Source organism: Schistocerca serialis, chromosome 9 (genome assembly GCF_023864345.2).
Source record: "Schistocerca serialis cubense isolate TAMUIC-IGC-003099 chromosome 9, iqSchSeri2.2, whole genome shotgun sequence".
Classification (NCBI taxonomy): domain Eukaryota; kingdom Metazoa; phylum Arthropoda; class Insecta; order Orthoptera; family Acrididae; genus Schistocerca; species Schistocerca serialis.
Window position 1 is genome coordinate 215,001,981 of NC_064646.1, and position 25,754 is coordinate 215,027,734.

Here is a 25,754-nt window from a genome sequence, read left to right on the forward strand (position 1 = left end):
ACATTCAATACTTTTACTTATCTTACTGTGGTTTTCCTGTAGGCCACCAGTAAAAAATTATTGAAGTGGGGTGGAGCTGCTGCTTTCGTCTTCCTAAGCAGACGACCATTTGATGAGTTTTCAAATGATGACAGCTCCACTTTTCGCAAGACATCCACCTATTGCGCAACTTTTGGTGGGGCATCGACTTCTTCTGCAGCATTTTGTGAAGCATGGACTTGTTCTGCAGCTTTTGAAGAGGCATCCATTTGACATGCAGCTTCTCAAAAGACATTCACTTGTTCAGCAGCTTCTCCACCTGAAGTTATTTCTTGTTTTTTTTTTTTTTCCTTGGTCTTTACCAACACAGAGAATTTACATTGCTTTTACGTCACAATGTTGGCTATTCTTTCGGCTCACAGTCGTTTGCCCATTTTATTTACATGTAAACCATGCCCATTATGAAATCTCCAAAAAATACAGTTTATGTCCATAATTTCAACGTTTCTGAATTCACTGGAAATGCCATTGATAATATTGTTTGCAGCTGTTACTTCCATGTTTACACAAGATAATTCTTGTAAATCGTACCTATGTTATGTGTTTCAGACTACAACAACTGTATAGCTTAGGAAATTTTTTAAATTATTTGCAGCCACTAGCGTTTGATTTATGTATATGTCGTTTGACCTATCTATTAGAATTATGCAATCGTTTTGATTAAATTAGTACAACAGGCAGATAGTAGATAGAGGGGCATTTGGCTTGATGCTGCTGGTTGTTTTTAGCGTAGGTGAGTGGTTTATTTGTTCAGATAATCCTAGCCCATAACTGTCTGACATTCTTATTTTGTGTCATTGTCATTTGGAGATTTCTCCATGTTGTTTGTACTTTCATTAATGAGTTTCCCCAGTATTTCATATCTGCTAGTTTGGATAACTGGTTCTGTTCTTCCGCTTTTTCCCGCTGTACACACATTAATGTGTGCTTTTTGCGTGTTATTTTTTCAGAATGTATTTTATGACCAACGAGATGCCTAGCGACATTTAACTTTATTAATTTTGACTTCTGAATTTTAACTACTGATGTGCGCTTTCCGAATGAGAGCTCGCATGTAGTATCAGGTTACACATGGGCACGCGCTCCATAGATGGAGCAATATACAAAGACGGCGCGAAACGCGAAGCGAGATCTCTCTTGTAGCGACTGCCTTTGTACATGCATCTTCGCTCTAATTTTTGGTGTAAAGGTAGCGATGTGAACTACAGTTGTTCAGTACAAAGCAATCACTTGAAGATGGCTGAATGGTTGTCATGCGAAACATAGTAGTAAGAAGTCGACATTATCTGGCTGCTGTCCCGAAACTTCGTGGAATACTCTTTAGACTGGGAAAATTTCAAGTAGAACAAGAAAGCAAATGCCTGACGCGATTTGTTAACTGAACTTAACAGTTTTATGTAAAATAAACTATTGTATTAATTATTTTTTTATTAATGTTATTGTTATATATTGTTTCTGGAATACATTTGAAGTGTAATTACAGTTTTGACGAGTCCCCTGCATATTAAATCAGTGATTTAACTTTGTATGTTGTGGGACAATTAACTTCTGGTATTACCTTGAAGATGGCAGTTTCTGTATAGAAAGAAAAATGATTTAATTGATGTCATATATAAATCCAAAACCAAATGATAGTGCAATATAAGGTTTTGTTAACAAAACGGAAACAAAAGTACATTCCGAAATTTGTAGCACATGGAGCACAGGCACACAGGTAGTCATATGGTGGAATGTGACTCTTGATGAACAATGTAGACTTTACTCAAATTTGCACAACGTCATCTGACGGCAAACCCGCAAATATGTCAGCGAGTAAAATAGACCACTTGTGAGACTGATGAGGTACTACATAAAAATAAATGAAGAAAGATCACACAACATTACAATAGATAAAAGAAAAAGAAAGTACAGCACCGTTCTGATCTGGCTATTAGAAAGAGAGTTTCTTCAGATTCGAAAATACTATGGTATCTTGTGTTCTGTCCTGGTAATCTAACCCGCAACGACAGTGTAATGTTACCGTCATAACTGTTCTGTTACCGTGAGACTGATGAGGTAAATGAGGTACTACATAAAAATAAATGAAGAAAGATCACACAACATTACAATAGATAAAAGAAAAAAAAAGTACAGCACCGTTCTGATCTGGCTATTAAAAATAGAGTTTCTTCAGATTCGAAAATACTATGGTATCTTGTGTTCTGCCCTGGTAATCTAACCCGCAACGACAGTGTAATGTTACCGTCATAACTGTTCTGTTACCAAATAGACCATGAGTTGAGTAGAGCATTTGACATGCAGTGGGCATGGTACCTAGAACGACACGGGACTTCGTCCGGGGAGTGACTCGACATCGATCCATCCCCTGTTGGTACAAGTTGACAGTGGGAGGAAGACCGAAGCGATCTGTCAAAAATTGTAGCGGAACTTTAGTAGTCAGTATTTCGGTTGATAGAAAGTGACGTTGTAGTAATGGACGACGGTAAAAAGTGCCGTAATGAAATGTTACATTGTGTTTAAGAAGTACAAGTTTGTCAGCGATGTAAATTGTTGAACCGTGGGGAAAAAATAGGTGTTTGATGTGAAGTGCTGATTATATAGTCTCGCCGAATACAAGATTTTTCCTATTAGGCTCTAAAAGTTTCATCGCAGAAATGACAGCCATAGAAACAGGTAAGCGGAACGCCGTCAGTCTTGACCACCTGTTATAAAGCCCTCAAGCACTAACAGCGTTAGGTGTTAAAACTTATTTGGTGAATTTCTGACAGTGAGATGACAGCACTATATCCTGTAGACAAATGTATACACTGGTTCATGAGTACAGTGTTAGATGTAATGTTTAAAGTTAATAATAGTTTGATTTTGTATATTGTGTGTATCGATAGGCTCTGTAATAGAAAATTATGTAGACCAGTATGCAAATGAAACGTAACTACTACAAATGACACGAACAGACCGAATTATAGAAGTATGTTGTCAAACTTTTTGTCTGCATAACAGTAAATTTTGTAAGTTTATGATCATTTTTTTATTAATTTCAGGGAAGCAGCACAAGGAAAGGCTAATATGGAATGTAAAGAGGGAGGTATGTGTGAGCTTACAGAATTGTTGTTCTTTTTGTAGTACGTTTACAATTCAACTGAGCCAGTACTTGTTGTTGGTAATTAAGTTGTCATGTTTATATTCTCTTCATTTTTTTCAGGTAAAACAAATAATGGAAGAGGCTGTAACACGCAAGTTTGTTCATGAAGAAAGCAGCTCAATAACATCTCTATGTGGTAGGCCTGTTTCTTGATTTCTGCTTTTTTTTTAAAGCCACAATGTCATATCCAGGATGGTGTATGACCATTATTTCTTTGAAGTATACTTTGATCTTGTTTGAAATGTTATTTTGTTTACAGTTCTGCTACTTCATATTCTGTTGTGCATTTTGAATTAATAATTGCAGCCGTGGTGTATCAGAGAGTGAGAAAAATGCTACGTCGAACTGAGGAAGAGTTTCTATTTATCAACAGCTGTTATCACAATAAGAGTGCAATATGCAGAAATGTATGATAGGTGCTAGATGAACAAATGTTTATGATGTAGAGAAAAGTTTCTGTAAGTGAACCCGTAACTCATCTGCGTCTCTCGTTCCCCCCCCCCCCCCCCCCCCCCCCCCCCGACTTCTCCAATTGTTAAATGATTTTACCCTCAGTGCAGGAATTGCTCTTTCAGAAAATAATTTCAATTCTTTTGTGTTTGAATTTCCTTGGGCGTTGGCTCAGTTGTTCCACCACTACCAGTAAAGTATACTCTTTCTGTCTTCATAGTACACACAGTCTTGGAATGGGTTAATTCACATTCATGCATATTTATAGGATTAAGGCAGAACTGTTTCAAAGCTCAGGAGCATAATTTCATACTTTGGGCATCCTCGTTAACTTGTTTTACATTATGTTCAGATCATTGTGCTGTTGAATTTGGGTTAGATGTTGTTACATAATCTCTGCCATGCAATTCACAGTGGTATGCAGAGTATAGAGTAGATTATGCACATGACAAACAGTGACAGCACATACTACACTAATAAAAAATTGTTAAAAATTATAACAATAAATTTAAGTTACTGAACTGCAGCATAATGTGTGAGTCTTAGAAATTTTCTGTTTCGTGTATTTATTTATCTCTTGTTCCGGTGATCCATGTTGTGACACTATCATAGGATATGGAACGTGTCAATTTTACAAGCTTTTGGCCAGAATTTATGGTAGTACATAAAACAAAACAAAAACAGTAAACATTAACTTAGGTCCCACTACAAAAAAACACATTTTAGATATAGACAGAGATTACAAAACAAAAAACAGTAAACAGTAACTTAGGTCCCACTACAAAAATACATTTTAGAGAGAGATAAAGATTACAAAATAAGTGTTACAGAAGAATAAATATTGCAAAGTATATGTTTGCAATAAAAATATTCGGTATTACAAATACAAATTTGGCCATACATTTGCAATTTACAATACAAGAGATGTTAAACACTGTAGTTCAGTAACTCTTCTAATGTATAAAATGATCCTTGCAATAGGAACTGCCTTAATGTTTTTTTAAACAAGAGATCATAATCTACCAAACACTTAATTCTTGAAGGGAGGGGATTAAAAATCTTACAGCCACTGAAATGGACTCCTTTCTGCACCATACTTAGATTTGGCTGTTCATAGTGGATATCATGTTTCCTTCTATTATTGTGACAATGATATGCACTATTCAGCTTAAAGATGGATTTTTCTTTCCTTATGAAGCACATCAACGAGAATATATATTGCGCAGTGGATGTAAGTATTTCAAGCTTCTTAAAAAGAAGCATGTGGCTCTAGGATGGACTCCACACATGATCCTTATGGCTCTTTTTTGTACACAGAGTACTTTTTGTAGCCAGTGGCTGATTTCCCCAAAATATAATTCCAAATGCCATAATTGCATGAAAGTAACCATAATACGCTGACTTCATGGTTTCCATATTTCTATAAGAAGAAACAATGCGACAAGGCTGGGGTAGAAAATTGAGATTTTTTAAAAAGTATTTAGCTTATTTTATTATTCTGACAAGCTGGTTTTCTAGCCTAATTGTTTTTTCTGCTAATTATGAAGTTTTCCGAAATAGTAATTCCACACATTAGTAGTGATTGATTGCTGCCGTGGTATGTAGTTACCACTGTTGCATGGCTGGAGTTTTGTGTGAGGATTCATTAACATGTGAGAGTGTATTTAGCATTCTGTTTAGGTTATTCAGGTGTATCTCACATTTCAGGTTTTCCTGAATATATGTATCTAAAAATTCTCACAATGCTATAATGCTGAGACAGTTTTTGTGTCAGTTGAAAAAAACAAGTGTTTCTGTGCAGTTAGGAAAATGATGAAAAGGCTTTTTAAGACTTTATAATAAGCTTGTTAATTCTGAATCACTGCATTTAATTTTGTATTGTAACAGATATTTCATCACACGGTCTAACGAGGATATTGATATCATCTGCAAAAAGAACTGTGGTCCTGTTATTTTTTTCTGCTGTGTCATTAACATTAGGTATGAAGGGACTGGGCCCAAGAACTGACTCTTGAGGGACTCAATTTCTGACTTTCCAATTACTATATAAATTAGAAATTTTGTGTGTTTCTGCAGCTTTGTGTTTTATGTGGGTGATTTGTTGGCAAACGTCGAGGAAATAACGGATGCGTTTGTTTGACAGACCTCAAATTCCATTCCACAATTATTTAGCTTCTGCAACAGGATATCACGATCAATTACATCATCTCCCCTAGTGGGTTTTGTATCTCTTTTGTGATTTCATATTTAGCTGACATGGGGCCCCTGTCCTTGCAGCACTACTTCCATTACTGTGCTGCAGGTCTGTCCTTCCACTACTTTCTTGTCTTTGTGTGTGTGTGTGTGTGTGTGTGTGTGTGTGTGTGTGTGTGTGTGATGCAAGGATCATATTATTGAATCCTGCACTTTGAATGCTCATCATGGCAGGGCCAGAGGGACTCAGGGCAACAGTTATCCAGCCAGGTAGCCACTGCTGTGGCTGTGTCTTGCCCATGGGGAGAGCCGTCGTTTGGAGTGGGTGCCACTGAGGCAGATGGCTGACAAATAAAGCAGCTCAAAGTTTCTTCCCCTGATGGTCGCACAGCCCCAACAGTCTCTTCTGAAGGAAATGATTACTACAATTTGGAGAGGTGTGACACCACATTGTTTTCTTCCCTGGCTATGATGTGGGAGGCATGTAGTACTAAGAAACAAGGAGGGAATACTCCCCACAATACTTAGTTTGCTCGAGGACCAATGGGGATTCCTTTCTGGTCACAAAGCCATTATTATTTGTTGAATAACTTGAGGACAGGTTTGAGGAAGTAGCATTGATCTCAAGAGTGAAAGGTGATTCAGCTGTGATTGAAATGGCATCCCCTGCTCTTACGGAAGCTGCTCACCTGTGACAAACTGGGTGACAGGCTATTATCTTCCACTGCTACCTACGTTTACTGACCAGTGAGGAGTTATGTGCCAGTTTGGAGTGATGGGATGCGTGTTTTGCCCATTGTGTCCATCTGGGGCCAAGTGACTATAGGGTTGATACTGGGACCTTCATCTTGGCCTTGCAAGAAGACTTGTTGCCTTAAAAGAGCAAGGTGGTGGTATATCGAAGTGATGTGACACTTTGTTCCCCTTTCCATGAGGTGCTTCAGATGCTTGAGGTTTGAGGATGTCTTCAGATTATAATGCCAGCCCAATGTGTAGGGATTGTAGCCCCATTTTTGTCAACTGGGGAGAGAACCATTCCTCCTGTTCACCAGACTGCACAGTCTTCCGGAGAGTAAAGAAAATCTAAGAATAAAAGACTGATGACTGGCTCATGTATCAGGAGGCTAAGAATATGTGTGATTGTTTACATCTTGTATGTATAACAATGACTTTTTCTATGACTGTGATGATGTCATTGCCTCTAGTGACAGTATCCTCTCCCTGTGTGGCTTCTCCCTCACGCTGCTTGACTCCATTTGCTCCTCTGGTTGTTGGGATCTCCTATCATTTTCCCCACACCTGCTTTGGGAGCATTGTCTCCCTAACCACTAGGGATATTATCACCAACTCCATCTGGAGAAGCAACACTCTCCCCTGGCATAACGCATCAGAAAGGGTAAGCTCTCACCCGGGATTCTACTGTGTGTATTGATGTGTACCAATGCTGTATCCTCACAACCAGTGGCAGCAAGTGACCATGGAGTATGACCTGCCTCCTTGGTCTCTTCAAGCCCTCACAGGATACTGATAGAATGATCTTCCAGTGGAGCTGTAGCAAATTTTTCTGCCGCCTGGTTGAGCTTTGACATCTTTTATGTGTTTCCTCTGCTCCCTGCAGTGCCCTCAAGGGAACTTGGTTCCTCACATTCCATGCCCCTATCCTCTGTGGCAATTCAGTCTATATTAAGAATTGAGCTTGCTATGACAGAATGATGGTCAGAATTTGCACATGTCTTCTGGAATTTGTCCGCAATGCACATGTACCACTTCTTACAACTTTGGAGGTTGTCTGTTTATGTGAGGACGTCTCTGGATTTTATGGTCATAATGTGTATCTCCCACTCAGTGGAGAAGTATTTCGGAACATGTCTACACTGATTTCTCAGCCTCCCCCATTCTTCCTCATTTTGAGTAACTTCAATGCCCTCAACCCTTCTTGGGGTGGCACTACCACCACTGGCCATGGTAAAGCTATAGAAACTTCACTCAAAGGACTTGATCATTGCCTCTTGAATACCAATGCCCCCACACACTTCAGTGTGGCATATGGATCATATTCAGCCATTGAGCTTCCCCCTCCCTCCCCCCCCCCCTCCCCACCTCCCCATCATTGGTGAATTCCTGCTTGGCTATCACGGGTCCCCAGCCTTTGCAGCACCTCATCCCTTTCTGTGCTGCATATCTATCTTCTAGCTATCTTTTTCCTTCCCTTGGGGAACAGGTCTTGGGCATTTTCCAGAATGCATTCTGAAATTTTGGTAGCCTGGCATCTGACAAGTCCCTTGTCTGTTCTTTTCTTCTTCCTTCTTTCTTAATTTTCCATCTCCTCCCCTTCCTCTGCTTCAGCATTTGAGATCTCTCTTTGTTCCTTCTTCCTTCCTGTGTGCTCCTGAAGGCTACTCTATCTAGATGATTGTAACACAGATTGGTGTGCCCTGGTTTCACCGAGTGAACTGTGAGCAATAAAGGAGCCTATGATCATGTGGCAGTCTTCCTGTCAAGCTTGTCAGCAGTACTCTACCACTGTGTAGATTTTGCATTTGCCACACTTGGCTAACAAATGGCAATGTTGTACAATGTGAGGATCCACCGTACCATTGGCGTGGTACCCATCTGATGATGGCCCACAACTTACTGGACTGTCCCAATTTGGTTATCTTAAGGCAAAACCTTAAACTTGCTGACATGCTACCTCCAGTGCTAGTGGATGACAATGTATCTGATTTTAATTTTACCTATGAAGGTGGTTTCTACTCATCTCTATGAGGTAGGGAGAATTAGCATCATTGGCCACTTGAGAGATTGGACAGGTGCCCCATTGCCTGCTGAGACCCACGGGGCTGATAGCTGCCCTTGCTCGGTGATCCGGCCTGGCTTCTGCTCTTCCCATCTTATTATTTCTTGCTTTTTAACATCTGTGTTGGTTTACTGTCTTGTGGTCTTTGTACTCTTTCCTGAGATCTTATCAGCTTGTCCACCTTGCTAGTTTTCTTGTGGTACTGTGGGGTGAGGAAACACTGGCCAGAAGCAGAGGGTGTGTTTCCATTTGCAGTTTTCAGATTTCAGAATACACCACTCATGAATGATGAATTGTAAATACATTAGCAGTTCTGTGATAAATGTAACACACACTTTGTTGATTGTAGCCAGAATTTCAGAATATTCATTGGATAAACTTTTTAAAAATTGTGTGTAATTCCTCAGACGTTGTAGCAGGCATAATCTCAACAGCTCATTGCTCTGTGCAGTGAATGTGGCATTCGCAGACACTTAATGTTATGCGTATCCAGTAACTACAAAATTGTACATCTGATTAACATGTTTGTCTTTATTATAATTTATTGTACATGCTGCTGTAAAGTTTGATAATTATGTAATGGTGGAATTATTTTCATCAAGGTCACATGCATTTGACAATATTTATTAAAATAGCTGTTGATAAATATCTTTTTCTGATAATGTATCTTTAATTGCAATATTTATTTTCAGGAGCAGTAGAAGCTTGTCTTTCGCAAGGTTTAAAACGACGTGCTCTTGGTCTCTTCAAAACAAGCTCTACCACAGCACTTATTCACAAAGTTGGGAAGGTCTTTGAACCAGCTGCAGTTGTCTCACAACTTGTGATGCAAGCAGAGGCTGTGGATCCAAATCGGTTCGTACATGTTTGTATGATTTGTAACATACATAGTAATAGAATTCTATCTGCTGATCTACAAAATACTGAGTTAATGATATGTTGGTTAATAATTTGAAATAGTGCACAAGATGGTGAACTGCAACATTAAATTCTTAAGTTATCACATATATAACATGACTTAGAATTTTATCTTGGAAATAGCTGCAAAAGGTAAAACTGAAAGATGTCATAAATTGTGTTCACTTTCCATATAAAGGGGGGAGGGGGGGAGGAGGAAACTTCCAAGCAAATGCTTGTCTGATGTGTCGTGAAATTTTTACAGGAAAGCAATGACATGTAAATGTGATTACTGTGTTTAAGATGCTTAATACTCATGTATACTCTGTTGACATAACTTGTTTATTAAAAGGAATATCTAGGATAACTATCAGTTCATGTGTGTAAGAATAACGCAAAGTCTTCTGATAGACAATTTATGACCCAAAATGAAATTGTTGATGAAATACTGTTGGCAATAAAAGGATATTTTTTCCAAATAAGAATTTGAAAATAAATTGTGCTTACCACTTGGAAGTGAATAAATGGAAGTAATCATAAACACAAATTTTTTGGTCAAATGTTTCTTTCTGCCTTTTCAACTGTCTACCAGACAAATGAGACCCTATATGTAAAAGCTGGTGCGCGCGCGCTCACACACACACACACACACACAGAGCTACAGTGTATCTATGGACTGCACAATACTGGGTAGGAGTTCTGCCTGTATACTGAGGTGAGGGGTTGTAGGATGGAGTGAACAAAAGAAAAAATGAGGGGAAAGGTTTGCTGATGGGTTAGAGGGAGACAGTAGGTGTAAGTGATGGGAATGCGGAAGGGGAAGGCAGCACATGTGCGATATAGGAATGTGAAGTACTGGCACCACTACTGGTGAGTTTGTGTAGTTCACAGTGACATGGAGTAGAATGTGGGAGGAGCGAGACTGGGGGAAGAGGGTGTGGTCACAGGATAAGTGGGTCTTGGGAAATGGTGGATGTGAGTGTTGGTGCAAGAGGTCATTGGAGATAGAGGCCAAGCAGATCATGAGAATGAAGGATGTATAGCAGAGATGACTCCTATGTACATAGTTCAGAGAAGCTGGTGCTGAGAGAAGGATCCAGATGACATTGATTGTGAAGCAGTCATTGAAATAGTGTATTTTGTACTCAGCAATGTTTACTGCCACTGATTGGTCAGCTCTGTCTCAGCCACAGTTTGGCAGTGGCCTTTTATTCAGCTTAATGGCCCAATCAAAATACTTTTCCCTCTGGCATCAATAATGCTTTGATTTTATCACCCCTGCTTGAATATCACAATCTGAATAAACTTCTGGCTGACGTTACTAACTCCGGATAAGACTATCTTGGGAACAAGTGACTGATGGCCTCATTCTTCAGTTATTTATCATCCCCCCCCCCCCCCCCCTCCGCACCGCCTCAGCCATCAGGTAAGCAACATACCATTAATTACACATGTTGTAACACTGCAACTGAGCAAGTAAGTGATTGCATGCATGTGCATGTGTGGGTGCTTGCATAGGCACAGGCGTGCCTGCATTTGTGTATGTGCATATGTTCTTTTTTTCTGTGGCTTTCATTCAAAACTTAAACTACTTTCTCAGTTTCTTTCTCAGGCAGTTGTTATGCTCTGAATGCCATTTGTAGTTATGATGGCATATACACAAGATGGTCCAGCATAGTAATAAATGGATGAAATTCACCAATATTGTTTCTCTGTGGTATCAGCAATAAATTATGGGCCGACTTTTCCTCTAAAAACTGTTGCGTCTCTTTAATCAGGATCTGTTTTACAGTGGTTTAACTGAAAAAGGTCTCAGAATAGTGATGTCTTTTGTGAAGGATCTAATTTGTTGCCATGTTAGCAAAACAAAAGTGCACACTGAACTCCAGTGTAGTATCCTGGAAGAAAGATATCATACTGAGTGAGATGGGCTGCTCTTAAAATTTCATAAACCTGGATACTATAGATTTAATGATAAAATTAGGGAGAGTATAGTGTATAAGGAAACATAAAGTTATTTCTACTTTCTTCACAACACACGTGAATGAGGGAAAGGTGGCTAGTAAAATAGGTACTATGTGGCCTGTGCCATGGCTTACAGGTGATGAAAATTACCCAGTGTGTGTAGTGATCTGTAAAGCTAGCCACTTGGGGAGAATCACTACTCTAAACACATATGTGGCATGCACTGGCACCCAAGCTATCGCAGCATGTACTTGCTTTTCTGTGCTGCAGTCCCTCATCTCTGACTATCCTTCCTTCTCTTACTCTTTCTCATGGTGGCAGCCTTTGATGTTGATCCAGGCACTCCCTAGGTTCTGCTTTCTGTTCTTGGAATATTCATACATCACTTTTTGGCTGAAGTAATTTTTGGTCCCCTTCTGGGTGTGACCTTCATTTTTTTTTCAGTGGGACTGACTGGAGACCATCACCTTAAATAATGCCTATTGCAAGCAAATGTTGAAGCTCATCTGTACACAATACTTGTGTAGGCTCTTACATTCCTTCAAAGCCAATACAATAGATAGTCTGACATGGAGTTGCAATGTGTACCTTTTCAGTTGTTGAGTACTCTTGACAACACAGGGTCACACTGCTGGTGTCTGGGCTGCTAGCTTTCCATGCATGCCAAGTAGTAGATGCCCATTTCCTGGGGCATCAGGACTCCCAGCAACAGCCTTCACGCCAGATGGCCTTTGCTGCAGCTAGGTGCCGCATGTTCAGAGCAGGTGGCATCCTAGTGGAGACTCTGATTTGGCCATTTCGTACAGAAATTGCAAGGCAGACAGTTTCAATACTACTGCTTTCTCTGGCTACCCTGTGGGAAGAGGAACACGCCAAACATTTGGGAGTGAAACAGTTTATCCAATTCTTAGTATGTACTTGAACTGATGGAGGTTCTTTTATTACAAAAAAGCTACAATTTTTTGTGGAACATGTTGAAGACAAATTTAGAGGAGTTGAGTCATTGAGAAAAGGTGCAATGGATCACTATTGTTTAAAACCTCCTCTGCCTTATAACCTCTTGGGGCATGTGAACATCTGGATGACATACCATTGGCCATTGATCCACACTCTGCTGTGAACATGGTCCAAGGAATCATCTCCCACAGAGACCTATGTTCCAAACAGATGAGGAGCTATAGGATAATCTTGAGTGCTGAGGCATACATTTTCTTAGACGCATCCAAAAAAAGTCCCAAGGATAATTATGCAGATATAGGCAACTTGATCTTAGCCTTTGAAGGGAATGTCCTCCTAGAAAAAGGTACTCAAAGTGCACAGGTGTGACACGAAAGTTTATGTTCCACCACCTATGGGGTACTTCCGATGCTTATACTTTGGTCATCTGTCATACCATTGCATGTTGGACCCAAAATGTGACAACTGTGGCCATTTAATCCATGAAGCTAGCCCTAGGGAACAACCAACTTTGTGTGAGAGCTGCATGGAACACCATCCTCACTATTCACCAGTTTTTCATTCTCGCCACAGCTGCATTTGTTAACAGATCTTTACCCGTTCGAACCCCCTTCCTATGGCGACAGGATCGTAATTCTGAACTAGCACATTCCCCATTCTGATAACACAGCTTCACTAAAAGCGTCTTTTCAGGTAACGTCAACATGCTGCGACTGCTGGCGCATCTGATTATCCCTCTCATTACAGCTCCTTTTATACACGATTGTCATGCGCAGTCACTGACGTTTTGCTGTCCAGCGCCATCTGTCGGACTTTTGTGAACTTTGTGTGGTTTTTTTTTTTTTTCGTTCTAATAAAACCACATGTCATTCCAAGCATGTGTGTCAATTTCTTACCTCTCTACCTACATTATTCCGTGGTTTATTAAGTTTTCAAATTTATACTGACTTTTTAATCACCCGGAATATCACTAGGCATAAGATAGATACTGCATACAGGAAAATTAAAGAGACCTTTGGAGAAAAGAGAACCTTCTGTATGAGTATCAAGAGCTCAGATGGAAAACCAGCCATAAGCAAAGATGGGAAAGTAGAAAAATGGAAGAAGTATATAGAGGGTCAGTACAAGGGCAATGTACTTGAGGACAATATTATGGAAACGGAAGAGGACATAGATGAAGATGAGGTGGGATATATGATACTGTGTGAAGAATTTGACAGATAACAGAAAGACCTAAGTCAAAAAAAGGCCCCAGGAATAGACAACATTCCATTAGAGTTACTGGTAGCCTCGGGAGAGCCAGCCATGACAAAACTATACCATCTGGTGAGCAAGATGTATGAGCCAGGCAAAATGCCCTCAGACGTCAAGAAGAATATAATAATTCCAATCACAAAGAATGCAGTTGTCGACAGGTGTGAAAATTACTGAACTACCAGTTTAATAAGTAATGGCTGCAAAATACTAGCACGAATTCCTTACAGACGAGTGGAAAAACTGGTAGAACCTGAACTTGAGGAAGATCAGTTTGTATTCTGTAGAAGTCTTGGAACACATGAGACAATACAGACCCTACGACTCATCTTGGAAGATAAATTAAGGAAAGGCAAACCTATGTTTCTAGCATTTGTAGACTTGGAGTAAGGTTTTGAAAATGACTGGAATACTCTCTTTGAAATTCTGAAGGTGGTAGGGGTAAAATACAGGAAGCAAAAGGCTATTTACAATTTTTACAGAAACCAGATGGCAGTAATGAGTTGAGGGGCATGAAAGGGAACCACTGATTGGGAAGGAGGTGAGACAGGGTTGTAGCCTGTCCTCGTGTTATTCAATCTTTATATTGAGCAAGCAGTAAAGGAAATAAAAGAAAAATTTGGAATAGGAATTAAAATCCATGGAGAAGAAATAACTGAGGTTATTGGAATTATGTCAGAGACAACAAAGGACCTGGAAGGGCAGTTGAACGGAATGGACAGTGTCTTGAAAGGAGGATACAGGATGAACATAAATAAAAACAAAATGAGGATAATGGAGTGTAGTCAAATGAAGTAAGGTGATGTTGAGGGAATTAGATTAGGAAATGAGACACTTCAGGTAGTAGATGAGTTTTGTTACTTGGGGAACAAAATAACTGATGATGGTCAAAGTAGAGAGGATATAAAACGTAGACTGGCAATAGCAAGGAAAGTGTTTCTAAAGAAGAGAAATTTGTTAACATCGAGTATAGATTTAACTGTCAGGAAGTCGTTTCTGAAAGTATTTGTATGGAGTGTAGCCATGTATTGAAGTGAAATATGGATGATAAATAGTTTAGATAAGAAGAGAATAGAAGCTTTCGAAATGTGGTGCTACAGGAGAATGCTGAAGATTTGATGGGTAGATCACGTAATTAAGGAGAAGCTACTGAATAGAATTGGGGAGAAGAGGAAATTGTGGCACAATCTGACTAAAAGAAGGGACTGGTTAGTAGGACACATTCTGAGGCACCAAGGGATCACCAATTTAGTATTGGAGGGAATTGTGGAGGGTAAAAATCATAGAGGTAGACAAAGAAATGAATACACTAAACAGAATCAGAAGGATGTAGGTTGCAATAGTTACTTGGAGATGAAGAAGCTTGCATAGGGTAGAATAGCATGGTGAGCTGCATCAAACCAGTCTCTGGACTGAAGACCACAGCAACAACAGTGGGTATCCAATCCTACCCAGCAGATTTTATTTTTAATGATAGTAGAATATTTTCCACATCCTTTATTGTGACTTTTTTAAAATCTGTAAGATACTCAGCTTCTTGATGGAGTCGAAAGGGATTTACTTTACTCTGAAACTCTGCTACATCAACATCTGACTTTGCTACGTTAATGAAGAACTCAGTTAAACTCTCTGATATTTGAGTTGGGTTTACAATATAGCTGTCCTCTACTTTAATTGTAGATATTTCATTACTACTAACTCTAACACCTAACTCTGATTTGACAATGGACCTCACTTCTTTTGTTTCACATTTTTTGTTGTACAATGAACTTATTTGCCATTTGTTTGACTGCCTTCACAAATTTTTTAAATATAGTTTTGTAATGATGAAGATAGTAAAACATCTGTTTTTATTATTTTTTGTGGAGTTTCTCTTCCTGGCACTAGAAATTTGTATACTCTGAGTTATCCATTGAAGTTTATTAGTCATTTTGTTACATGTGGTTCTAAGTGGGAAAGTTTCATTAAATATTTCAAGAAAGCCACTTAAAAATTGTTAAAGTGACTATTACTTGAAATACAGCTGTTATAAGCCAAGTCAGCTCTCTTAAGGGGCTCCGGAAAGGCTCAAAATCATGAAAAGTTCAATTTTTATGTTTTTGCGTTTTCTGAATCTGCAGACTATTACCTTTTTTATTCAATTCCGAAGACTACAACTATTTTTAAATTTTTTTTAAAATGTGTTCTACATGGGCGTGACCCACTGTGGCGCTGTTAAACTGCTGTCAAATGGTGTTATTATTAACGCCCGTGTTCATCAGGTACATTTTAGTGATGTGAGATAAAGCATGTGTTGTGGCTAACCTGTGATGGTTCAATATATATGGTGTGATTGTAGATTGCTTCATGTTTATTTACTCTGTCGTTATCTCGAAAATATTCGTAATTAATTCTGTTTCTTGAGTCTCTGTTTTGTTGAAGTATAATAATGAGTAAAAGTAAAGTTATTAGAAATCCTCTGAAGGCTTTTAAGAAAAGGAGAAATGTTGGAAATCCGAAGGTATGTGTTATTACTGTAAACAATAAAGACGATAACCAAGTGAGTGAACCTAACCTCTCAAGTACACCTGCCCATAGCAGTCCAAGTGGAAAGAAAATACTTCACAGAAGAAGCTTGGTTCAATGAGTGAAAACTATGAATGTTTTATGGGCGAATCGGATGTGAATGAAATATTTGATATGTCAGATCTCAAAGGAATTTTTTCAAACTGTGTAAGATGCATTCATTGTAGTGAAGTTGGTCTGGAACACTCCATAATAAAGCACGTAGGACTTGCTAGTGAAATACAACTGAAATGTGGTAAGTGTTGATACATGACCACCTTTTGCAACAGTGTTGCAGTAACTGCAACTGAAGAAAATGGTAGCAAAATCTATGAACACAACAACGAGCGATGCTTGCTTTAGACAAGGAACGCCTTCGGGCTGCAGACAGGGCTGTAAAGAGTCTAGAAATAAACAGGAGGAGGAACAAGAGGAAGCTGGAGGAGGAGTTTGCAGAGGATGAAGATAATCCATCTTATGGACCTGGAATGCACTAAAAAGTTAATCCAATCTTTGTCGCTCGATTCCCAAAACTTTTATTTTCTCATACTAATTACATGTTTTCTAAGGATCTTCCTAACATATTTGTTTCAAACTTTCAGTAAATGTTACACAGTACCTTCTGCATAATTTAACACAGCCTTTTTCCAAAAAACTGTATATTTTTGAATATATAAATAAAAAATTGCAAAGAAATGTTGTGAATTTTCATTACAATTGAAAAAAAATCATCTTTAATAACTGAACTAAAATTTTGTAAAATCCCTGTGTTAAGTTGTAGCCCATATTCCAATAAATAATCTGTAAAAAGTTCAACTTCCTACCTCAAATACTTTGTGAGGAAAGATGTAATTTATAAGCGTTATTTTAACATTGCAAGTATAGAGCGTTCCGGAGCCCCTTAACTTATTTCTAAATATAATTGACTTTTTTTTCGTTGAAGTTCCTTTTCGTGTGGATTTTGTTACATGAAATTTCTTTGTTAATTTTGGTAGTTTAATGAATAATGCAGAGTGGTCAGAGATTCCTAAATCTATGCAACATTTATGAACATCTTCAAATACATAATTTGTTGAATATTATTAATATCATGCAACCCACTAGAGTGGCTTGCATGATATTAATAATATTAGCTTCAAATAATATTAGCTTCAAAATCAACTTCATGCAACCCACTAGAGTGGGTTGCATGAAGTTGATTTTGAAGCTAAAGTTTTTTTTTTTTTTTTTTTTTTTTTTTTTTTTATTAAGCCAATGAATTTTGGACACGTCATTGCATTCTACTTTGATATCCATATTGAAGTCAGCAGCTGTTGCTATTGTTTTCCTTTTTTTTTTTGTAATTGAGCTTTTAAAGCAAGCAATGAAATTTCAGCAGAAAAGCTTCAGTTGTAGCTTTCTCTGTAAATAGAAACAACAACAACATTTGGGTGCCTCAACTTGATACAGCAGCTTTCAAATATACACTCTTTATTCAAATGATTAAAATCATTCCTTATTTCATATTTTATATCAGAATGAGTAAGTATTCAAAGCGACCATTTGATTTCTCTCGTCTACAAAAACTGTTGGCTAAACTGAATTCTGGATTTTATTAAGAATTTTAGTATTGTCAGGTGTAAGTCAGTGTTCATTGAGTCAAATAACTCTGATATTTCTACATTCAAATTGAATAATTTGTAATTTGTCCCTTTTATGACTTTTGTTTGAAAAGTCAGCACTTGGAGCATTTATATTACAGTCCTTATATAGGGACATTCTTTCCTATTCATCTTCTCAAGCATACTCTTTCTTGCACACAATTTTGGTCTTGCCATTTTCATTACCAAACACTGTTTTTTTATCCCCATAACTTCTTATAAGTTTCCCCTATTTTTCAGAATTTTACATGTATTGGTGTACATTGTACTATGAATTTTGGATCCTGACCTGTTTAAACAGAGACCATCTTTGCCCAAACACTTATTGCATAAGAACTTATTCGGAATTACGAACACAGCTCCTAGTTCATTACAGTTTTTGTTCATATCACAGTTTATTCTCTTTATATATCAATCACTTACTGATGTCCTCTAGGTAATACTACCATCCATGATTCTAGATGTTTTGTAGAGGTTACTGGCAGATCGAATTAAATTTATTGTTTCACTTATAATTTCCTCTTCAGTGTTGCTTCTAAAAGAATTCGCTGGAAATTAGACTCCTCCCTCGGGCATGGGTGTGCATGTTGTTCTTAGCATAAGTTAATTTAAGTTAGTTTAAGTAGTGTGGAAGTCTAGGGACCGATGACCTAAGCAGTTTGGTCCCTTAGGAATTTACACACATTTGAGCATATAAAAGAATTTGTACCTACATGGATGACGACTCCTTTGTAATTCTTCCGAGAGGCCTCTGCTGAACCATCCTGAGAGTTATGTCTGTTGCTGAAGTGTTTCTTTAACAGGCAGGTCTTGATTCCTGATGAATGTCTATTGTGGAATTTGGCAGTACCACATTTTTCACCAGAGAATCACCTATAACGAGGAATTCATTTTTTTCACCCTGCTTTTCATTACTGAGATGTTACGAATTCTTTTTGCTGTACATTACACTTGTCAACTTGTATTTATTTTCAGGTCTTGGGACTTCCACACAAGTTATTTCCTTAAGTGCAGTAGCCTCATTGTTTGAGCTAATGACTGCATCATTCCACCCGTTTTTGATGTTATTTTCGTCTATTTCCTCAACTGTTAAAAAAATCCTGTATTTCAGGTCAAAGTCTTCATGATTCTGCACTGAGAGTTCTGCTTTTAAAGTGTCATTATCACTAAGAAGCACCTTAATAATTTCTTCCTGCAAACACCCTGCGGAGGCTATAGTTCAATTCTTTTATCTTGGCGGTTCGCGCATGCCCGGCCAGACGCGGGAGATTGCTGCGTTGCCAGTTGCACACGCCAAGCAAACTTACATTTAGGGGGGAGCACGCAGTTTATGAAGTAAAGCCACCACGGCCGCATTAACGCTTTTGCTCCTACAGAGACGTGCTCCCCGCATTCCGCGCTGTGAGTGATTTGGTCATCATTGCACTGCTCGCCTGTGCAGACACATGGTGTTCCAACTGCTTTGACACACTTATCATTCGATTTCACAAAAACTATGTGGCCCAAAAATTTGATTTTTACACATCTCCTTGACTGATACCTTCCCCCCATAAATGACGTAATTTTGTTTCGATGTTCAACGCAGTTATTGTGGAGCATTAAGTGAAGTAAACCACTGCACGAAATTTTGAAGAGTTTGCAGAGGTAAAAGTCCATAGCGTATACTTTCCGTATGGTTGACTTTAGTTGCCACTAGAAATTTCAAAAAATTACATTCAAACGAATAAAATTCATGAAGTAAGACACTTCGATATTGTTTTTAAATAAAGAAAAATTGAGCACTAAATGAGGTTTGAGCTTGGAACCTTTGGCATAGCAGCCAAACACTGTAACCATTACGCTAACGCAGCTTGGCATTGAATATTACTCCTGGAGGACTTTAAACGAGGACACAAAATACCGACAAACACTGTTGGTATGACTATGAATTAGTCACGTTTTGTTGAAGTACAATAGAAAATAAACAATTACCGCTGTTCTTTATTGCGAAAAAGCTGTTAGTGAGAATGATAGAAACACCTTTCCTTGCTATCGCCTGAATTAGGAGGCTTATTGCTTGTTTGGTTTGATTAATTAATAGAATATGAAGCAATTGGTATAAAGAATGCTTTTTCCAAACTTTCTACAAAAGAAATTCTGCTATCAAGACGTTGCTTTCGTTCAGTTACTTTATTTGTTACTGAATGTTTCTAAAACTGAAGATAATCGTCTGAGCTCTGTACTGCAGTCGAGCTCTGGCAACGTCATTCTCTGTTCATTGACTGACTATGTTTTGTGATGTCAGATGCGCAGAACGAAAGTAAACTCGGCCGCCGTCATAAATGAAGCGCACTTTAGTTTTGTGTTTTCATCCTGCAAACAGTCAAGGCACGACTAGTGAATATCGTCGCTAATAAATTTTAAGCGTATTTTTTCACACAGTCTGTTCAGCCACAAGTTGCACTTCACACACAGAATTCCTTTTACAATTTCTGACATTTTTTACACTATTAACTTTTGCCTATTTTCGAGCGTCGTCACTGCACTTTCCAATGGGCGCCATCTTGCTATTTTTTCCTGCCCCTCTGCAATTGGCATTGCTCTACAAGAAACATACTTCACTGACAACCATTCCTTAATGCTCTGTGGTTATTGCCCATTCTGTCAGAATGTGCTGGGTCTAAGAGAACATCTGAAGGGATCTGTGCTTTGGTTCATACATAAGTTAACATTGAACAGATACTCATTCATACCACATTGGAAGCAATTGTGGTGCAGCTGCAAATGATCTCAACAGTAACTATTTGCAACTTTTAGAAACCTCCAGGTGACCGATGACCTCAGCAATTTGGTCCCTTAAGACCTTACCAAACCTCCAGGTAGACCACTTACTTAAACTGAGTTAATGACCTTAATCCAACCCCCCCCCCCCCCCCCACACACACACACACACACACATCACATATACACACTTTACTTCTACTTGTGTTCTTCAGTGCACACCCCTCCTGTCTGGTATGCCTACAGAATTACTCTGCTATTCACATTTAAGTAGATGGCAATGGCAGAGGGTTCATTGAATCACTTCCAAAAGCTGTTTCCAGTCCTGAGCAGTGCGTAGGCAAAACAAACACTTAAATCTTTTCACTCGAGCTCTGATTCCTCTTATTTTATTATGATGGTCATTTCTCCCTTTGTAGATGGGTGCTAACAAATTTCCTTCACATTCGGAGGAGAAAGTTGATCATTGAAATTTCGTGAAAAGATCCAGCTGCAATAAAAATGCCACATATCATATCTGTGGCACTCCCTCTCCAATTTCTCAGTATTGTAAAAGGAGCTTCTTTGAACTTTTTCTGTATCCCTTGTACTTGACCAGCTTCTTGCTGACCCTGATCTCTCCTTCTTTACTTAATAGTATTCTTATCCACTTTAGTGCTGTCGAACTAACAGTCTCTTCCCCCAATCACATGGCTTCACCCCATTGGTCACTTCATGATGGTCTTTGTTGCAGTGACCAAATTCTGGAGATCCTGTCACTTTCCTGCCATTGCCAGTTGGACCAACTACCACACTGAGTGCATCAAACAGCCAACTGGCAATTATATGTATCTGCTGTTACCATATTCCTGTCAGATTGCATCTATGAGATTGGATGAGATGTCTCCGACACAATCACCCATGCTGCTGTAAGTGCTGTCTCCATTTTTACATGTCCCCTCCATCGGCGGCTGGTGCCACAGTGGACCTAGGATGTAGCCATAACTGTTCAGGATCACTGAAGTGCGCTGCAGTGTTTCATGCAACATCCTTCACAGATCCACCCTATCACTTTAAGCAATTTCATGCCAAGGCTCACTCTCTAATTAAATGCTGTTAGAAGGAATTCTGGCAGCACCATGCCTCTTCCTTGGGAATGTATACCTCTTTATCCTGGATGCTGATGCCTAGCTCTAGTCTTCTGGACTACCAATGATCGACAACTGATCCAGGTCTTGTCCTTCAGGTTGGTCTTTTTACTGATGTCAGTTCTTGCTGAACATCTTGAGACCCATTTGGTGACAGTATCAGTGTCCTCTTATCTGGCTACCTTTCTGCTGCAGAAATGACAAGTTGAAGATATCCTCCTATGTTTAATCCCCTGCCAAGCAGAATCATATATTGAACTTTCCACTGAGTGGGAACTGCTTCAAGCTCATTCCTTCTCTCACAATATGGTCCCAGGCCAATTAAATTCATAATCAGATGATCTGACACCCGAATATTATTCAAAGGCTCTCTCTCTTCCGGATCTTCAATCATATTTGGCTTGACGGTGTCTTCCTTTGCTGTGGCAAGAGAATAATTTTCCAAAACTTAAGCCAGGCAAAAACCCAACATCTATCAACAGATATCCTCACTGGTGTGCTTTGCAGAGTGCATGAAAAAGATGGTTGCCCTCTGATTATGCTAGCTTCATGAATCTCAAGGCCTTTGTCCCCCTCTCAGTGTGGTTTCTGGGAAGTACGATCCACAACCAACCAAGTGGTTAGGTTGGAAACAGCAATCTGACAGGCTTTTTCTGAATGCCAACACCACATTTCAGTCTTTTTTGATCCACACAAGGCATATCATACCGCCTGATGCCATCACATTTTACTCGCATTCCATGGCTGGGGCTTTTGCACTCCCTACCAATTTTTATCCATCAGTTTTTATGCCAGCAGTTATTCAAAGTTGGTACTTCGTCCAGCTCTCCACATATCCAAGAGAATAGCATCCTGGGGGGCACTGTGCTAACAAGGGCAAGGCCTCAGACACAGCCAACCGATTTGGCTCACATTTGGCAGGTCGCTTGTGTAAAACCTAAAACAAAGGACTCTAAGATATTTTGGGACAACACCCCTGCAATTTTGAGAAAACAGTCCCTGAAGGTTATGATGAGCTATCGACTCAAAATTGGAGGGATCGATAGATAATTGTTAATAGAGCATTTTTCATCATTAGGTATGGGGTCCGCAAATGCAAACTTTTCCAGAAATTGAGGAAAGAAACTTTTACAACTGCCACTTCTGTACCCACATGGTAAACGCTTTTTGCCGATAGCACAACGGCCAAGGTAACTGGCCGGGAATCGGAAAACCCGGGTTCGAATCTCGAAGAAACCTAGCGGATGTTATTCTTTTCATTTGTATTTTTCCGTATCTCAATTGATAGGGATAGGAGGGTTAATAAGGTAAGTAAATCAATAAGGAATGATAATAATAAGATAGGCAAACTAATTTCCCAGAATGCCATGAGTTAGTGAAGTATTTAACTTTTAAGCCTTGTCACACGAAAACAACCCCGAGTAAGAGTTTTGCGAATTCCTCATGAGGGATCACAGATAGCCAACCACGTGACACTTGTTTACAGTGAGGCATGGGACAGAATGCATGTGGGGAGAGTTATGTTGTCCTGGTTGCCTCTTCGTCATATCATAGTTGTGAACCTGGAAGAGTGAAGGTGTCCAGCATGAGCCTTATAGAAGTCAATCTGAAAGAGTTGTTTTCTGTCATTAGGCTGCCACAAACCTCACTGATACGTGTAGTGATTTTTCCACCATTAACGCGCCGAATGAAATACGTTTTGTGAATGAATACACTGTTCTTCCATAAGTAATATATGACGAGTACTGTATGTAGTTGTAGTAATTAGCTCGTCTTGCCGTAGTAACTAGTTATTGTTTGTTGTGTCATATCTTTCAGGTGTATAATCTGAATAATGGAACATGTACACCTTTCGACTAGCACTGTAATATATAGTTGGGAGCCTGTCAGAGACGATGGCAAGCGGAAAGTTACTGACGCTGTGTTTTGGTTTGTAAAAGTGTTGCAAGACAGATGCATTATCAGTGCACTACCGGAAGCAGACAGTTCTGTTTCTTGGTGTTCCAGATTGATAGGAGCGGCTATTGTCGAGTGATTTTTGGAGCTGACGAACGAAATGACTTTTGTTGATACTGAAGTACTATACCATGAAGACAAAGCAGAAGGTGATTCAGAGGAAGATATCCTGACTAGTGAAACACAAAATGGTCATAACACTTTGGAAATCTCCACATCACTGAGAATATGTGCTTCATCTGTTCCCAATGAGTATTACAAACCGATTACTAAACGATTGAACTACGGCGCTATACCCCTTGAAGTAAAAGTAAAGGGGGTAGTGCTAGCCAGGAATCATCCAAATTGGAACTTACAAACACTGCAAAAGAATGGAACAACAATAGCCCTGAAAAGTAAGGAGGATTTGAAATTGTGGAAAAGTGATATCGTTAAAGGAGGGACAAGATACAGCTAATACCAGGCGATAAATAAGTGGACATACAACCGATTTGTTGAATCTCATTGTCATAACAAAAATGTAACAACGAGAATACTTCAGGAGTCAGCTGCAGGTGCAGTGCTTCAATATATGGCCAACAAGGATTTTATGTTTGCTGCATCATTATCTTCGGGCAAGAAATTTCAAATCAGGAGTATAAAATTCATCAACGGCATGTCACTAAATATGTCTCTCATAAGGAGGTACAAAACATAGAAGATATACAGAAAGTGGCATCTCTTTTCGGCACGCAAACGGTGTCACTCATGATTACGTGATCAGCACTGATCAAACGGGATGCGAGTATCGGATGAACATTCGATGCACATTACCGCATAAGGGAGAAAAACGAACCCTTGTCACAGTTGGTAGCAAAAACAAACTAACACATTCGTTCACGGTGCAATATGCCATCATAGTCTCTGGAAAAGTGTTGCCTAAGGTTTTCCTTTGTTTACAGGAAACGAATGTTACATTTCGTCCTCGGGTTATAGAAGAGGTCAGTCGTTTAACCGACTCATTGAAAAATGTTTACATTACCTGCTCCAAATCTGGGAAACTGATGAATGCGATTTACAGAACATTTCCCGAGAATGTTTTAAAACCATACGTTTCTGATAACAAGTTTTGTCTAATATTGGATTCCTGGAGTGGACAAATTAATACTATAATATATGACACAATGTTTATAGATGGTGAGGGTCAGCCGACGTGCACTGTAAAAGTAACACCGCCAAACTACACACCTGTGTGCCAGCCGTGTGATGTCTATTTCAATTGCCATCTTAAAAACTTTATTTCCAGGCTTCAGAATTGCAATGTGATTCTGGAAACCCAGTGGGAATTGCACAACCGCACGGATGCAATAACTATTCACGGCATAATTCATAACCAACTTTCAGCACCGATTTTTCAGGCAATTGTATCATATGCATGGTACGAAAAAGACATATTTTTAAATGTAAACCAAGTTTGTTTTTTGCCGATTCTTCGGAAGGAACAGTGTAGCTGTCGGAACATTGCATTCATTAGATGTTCTTGGTGCCTTGAGTATATTTGTTTCAGATGTTTGTATGACAAGTACCATTCATCTAATTGTTCGAAGAAAAGTGAGGACATGTAACAGTGACTGGAAGAGCCATTGTAAAGTGACCTGGAGTAACATATTAATTGTTTACTATCCCAAGAGGTTTGAGAAATTTATTTGCCTACCTTATTATTATCATTTCTTATTGATTTACTTACATTATTAACCCTCCTATCCCTGTCAATTGAGATATGGAAAAATACAAACGAAAAGAACAACATCCGCTAGGTTTCTTCAGGATTGAACCTGGGTTCTCCGATTCCCAGCCAGTTACCTTGGCCGTTGCGCTATCGGTGCTGTTGGTGAAAAGCATTTACCATGTGGGTACAGAAGCGGCAGTGGTAAAAGTTTCCTACCTCGATTTCTGGAAAAGTATGTGTTTTTGGACCCCATACCTGATGATGAAAAATGCTCTATTTACAATTATATATCAATCCCACCAATTTTGAGTTGATTGCTCGTCAT

At 39.1% G+C, this 25,754-nt stretch overlaps 1 protein-coding gene across 4 annotated transcripts in view; it reads left to right on the top strand.

The window, feature by feature from the left end:
- The first annotated feature begins 2,374 nt into the window (after window positions 1–2,374).
- Window positions 2,375–25,754, top strand: part of LOC126419820 (small G protein signaling modulator 1-like) — a 275,459-nt gene continuing 252,079 nt past the window's right edge. For all 4 annotated transcript variants that reach the window (XM_050087048.1, XM_050087049.1, XM_050087050.1 and 1 more), the window contains exons 1-4: window positions 2,375–2,712; window positions 3,081–3,124; window positions 3,242–3,317; window positions 9,314–9,476. In XM_050087048.1, the coding sequence (XP_049943005.1) occupies window positions 2,694–2,712; window positions 3,081–3,124; window positions 3,242–3,317; window positions 9,314–9,476 (302 nt within the window). In that variant the 5' untranslated portion in view covers window positions 2,375–2,693. The remainder of the gene's footprint in view (window positions 2,713–3,080; window positions 3,125–3,241; window positions 3,318–9,313; window positions 9,477–25,754) is intronic.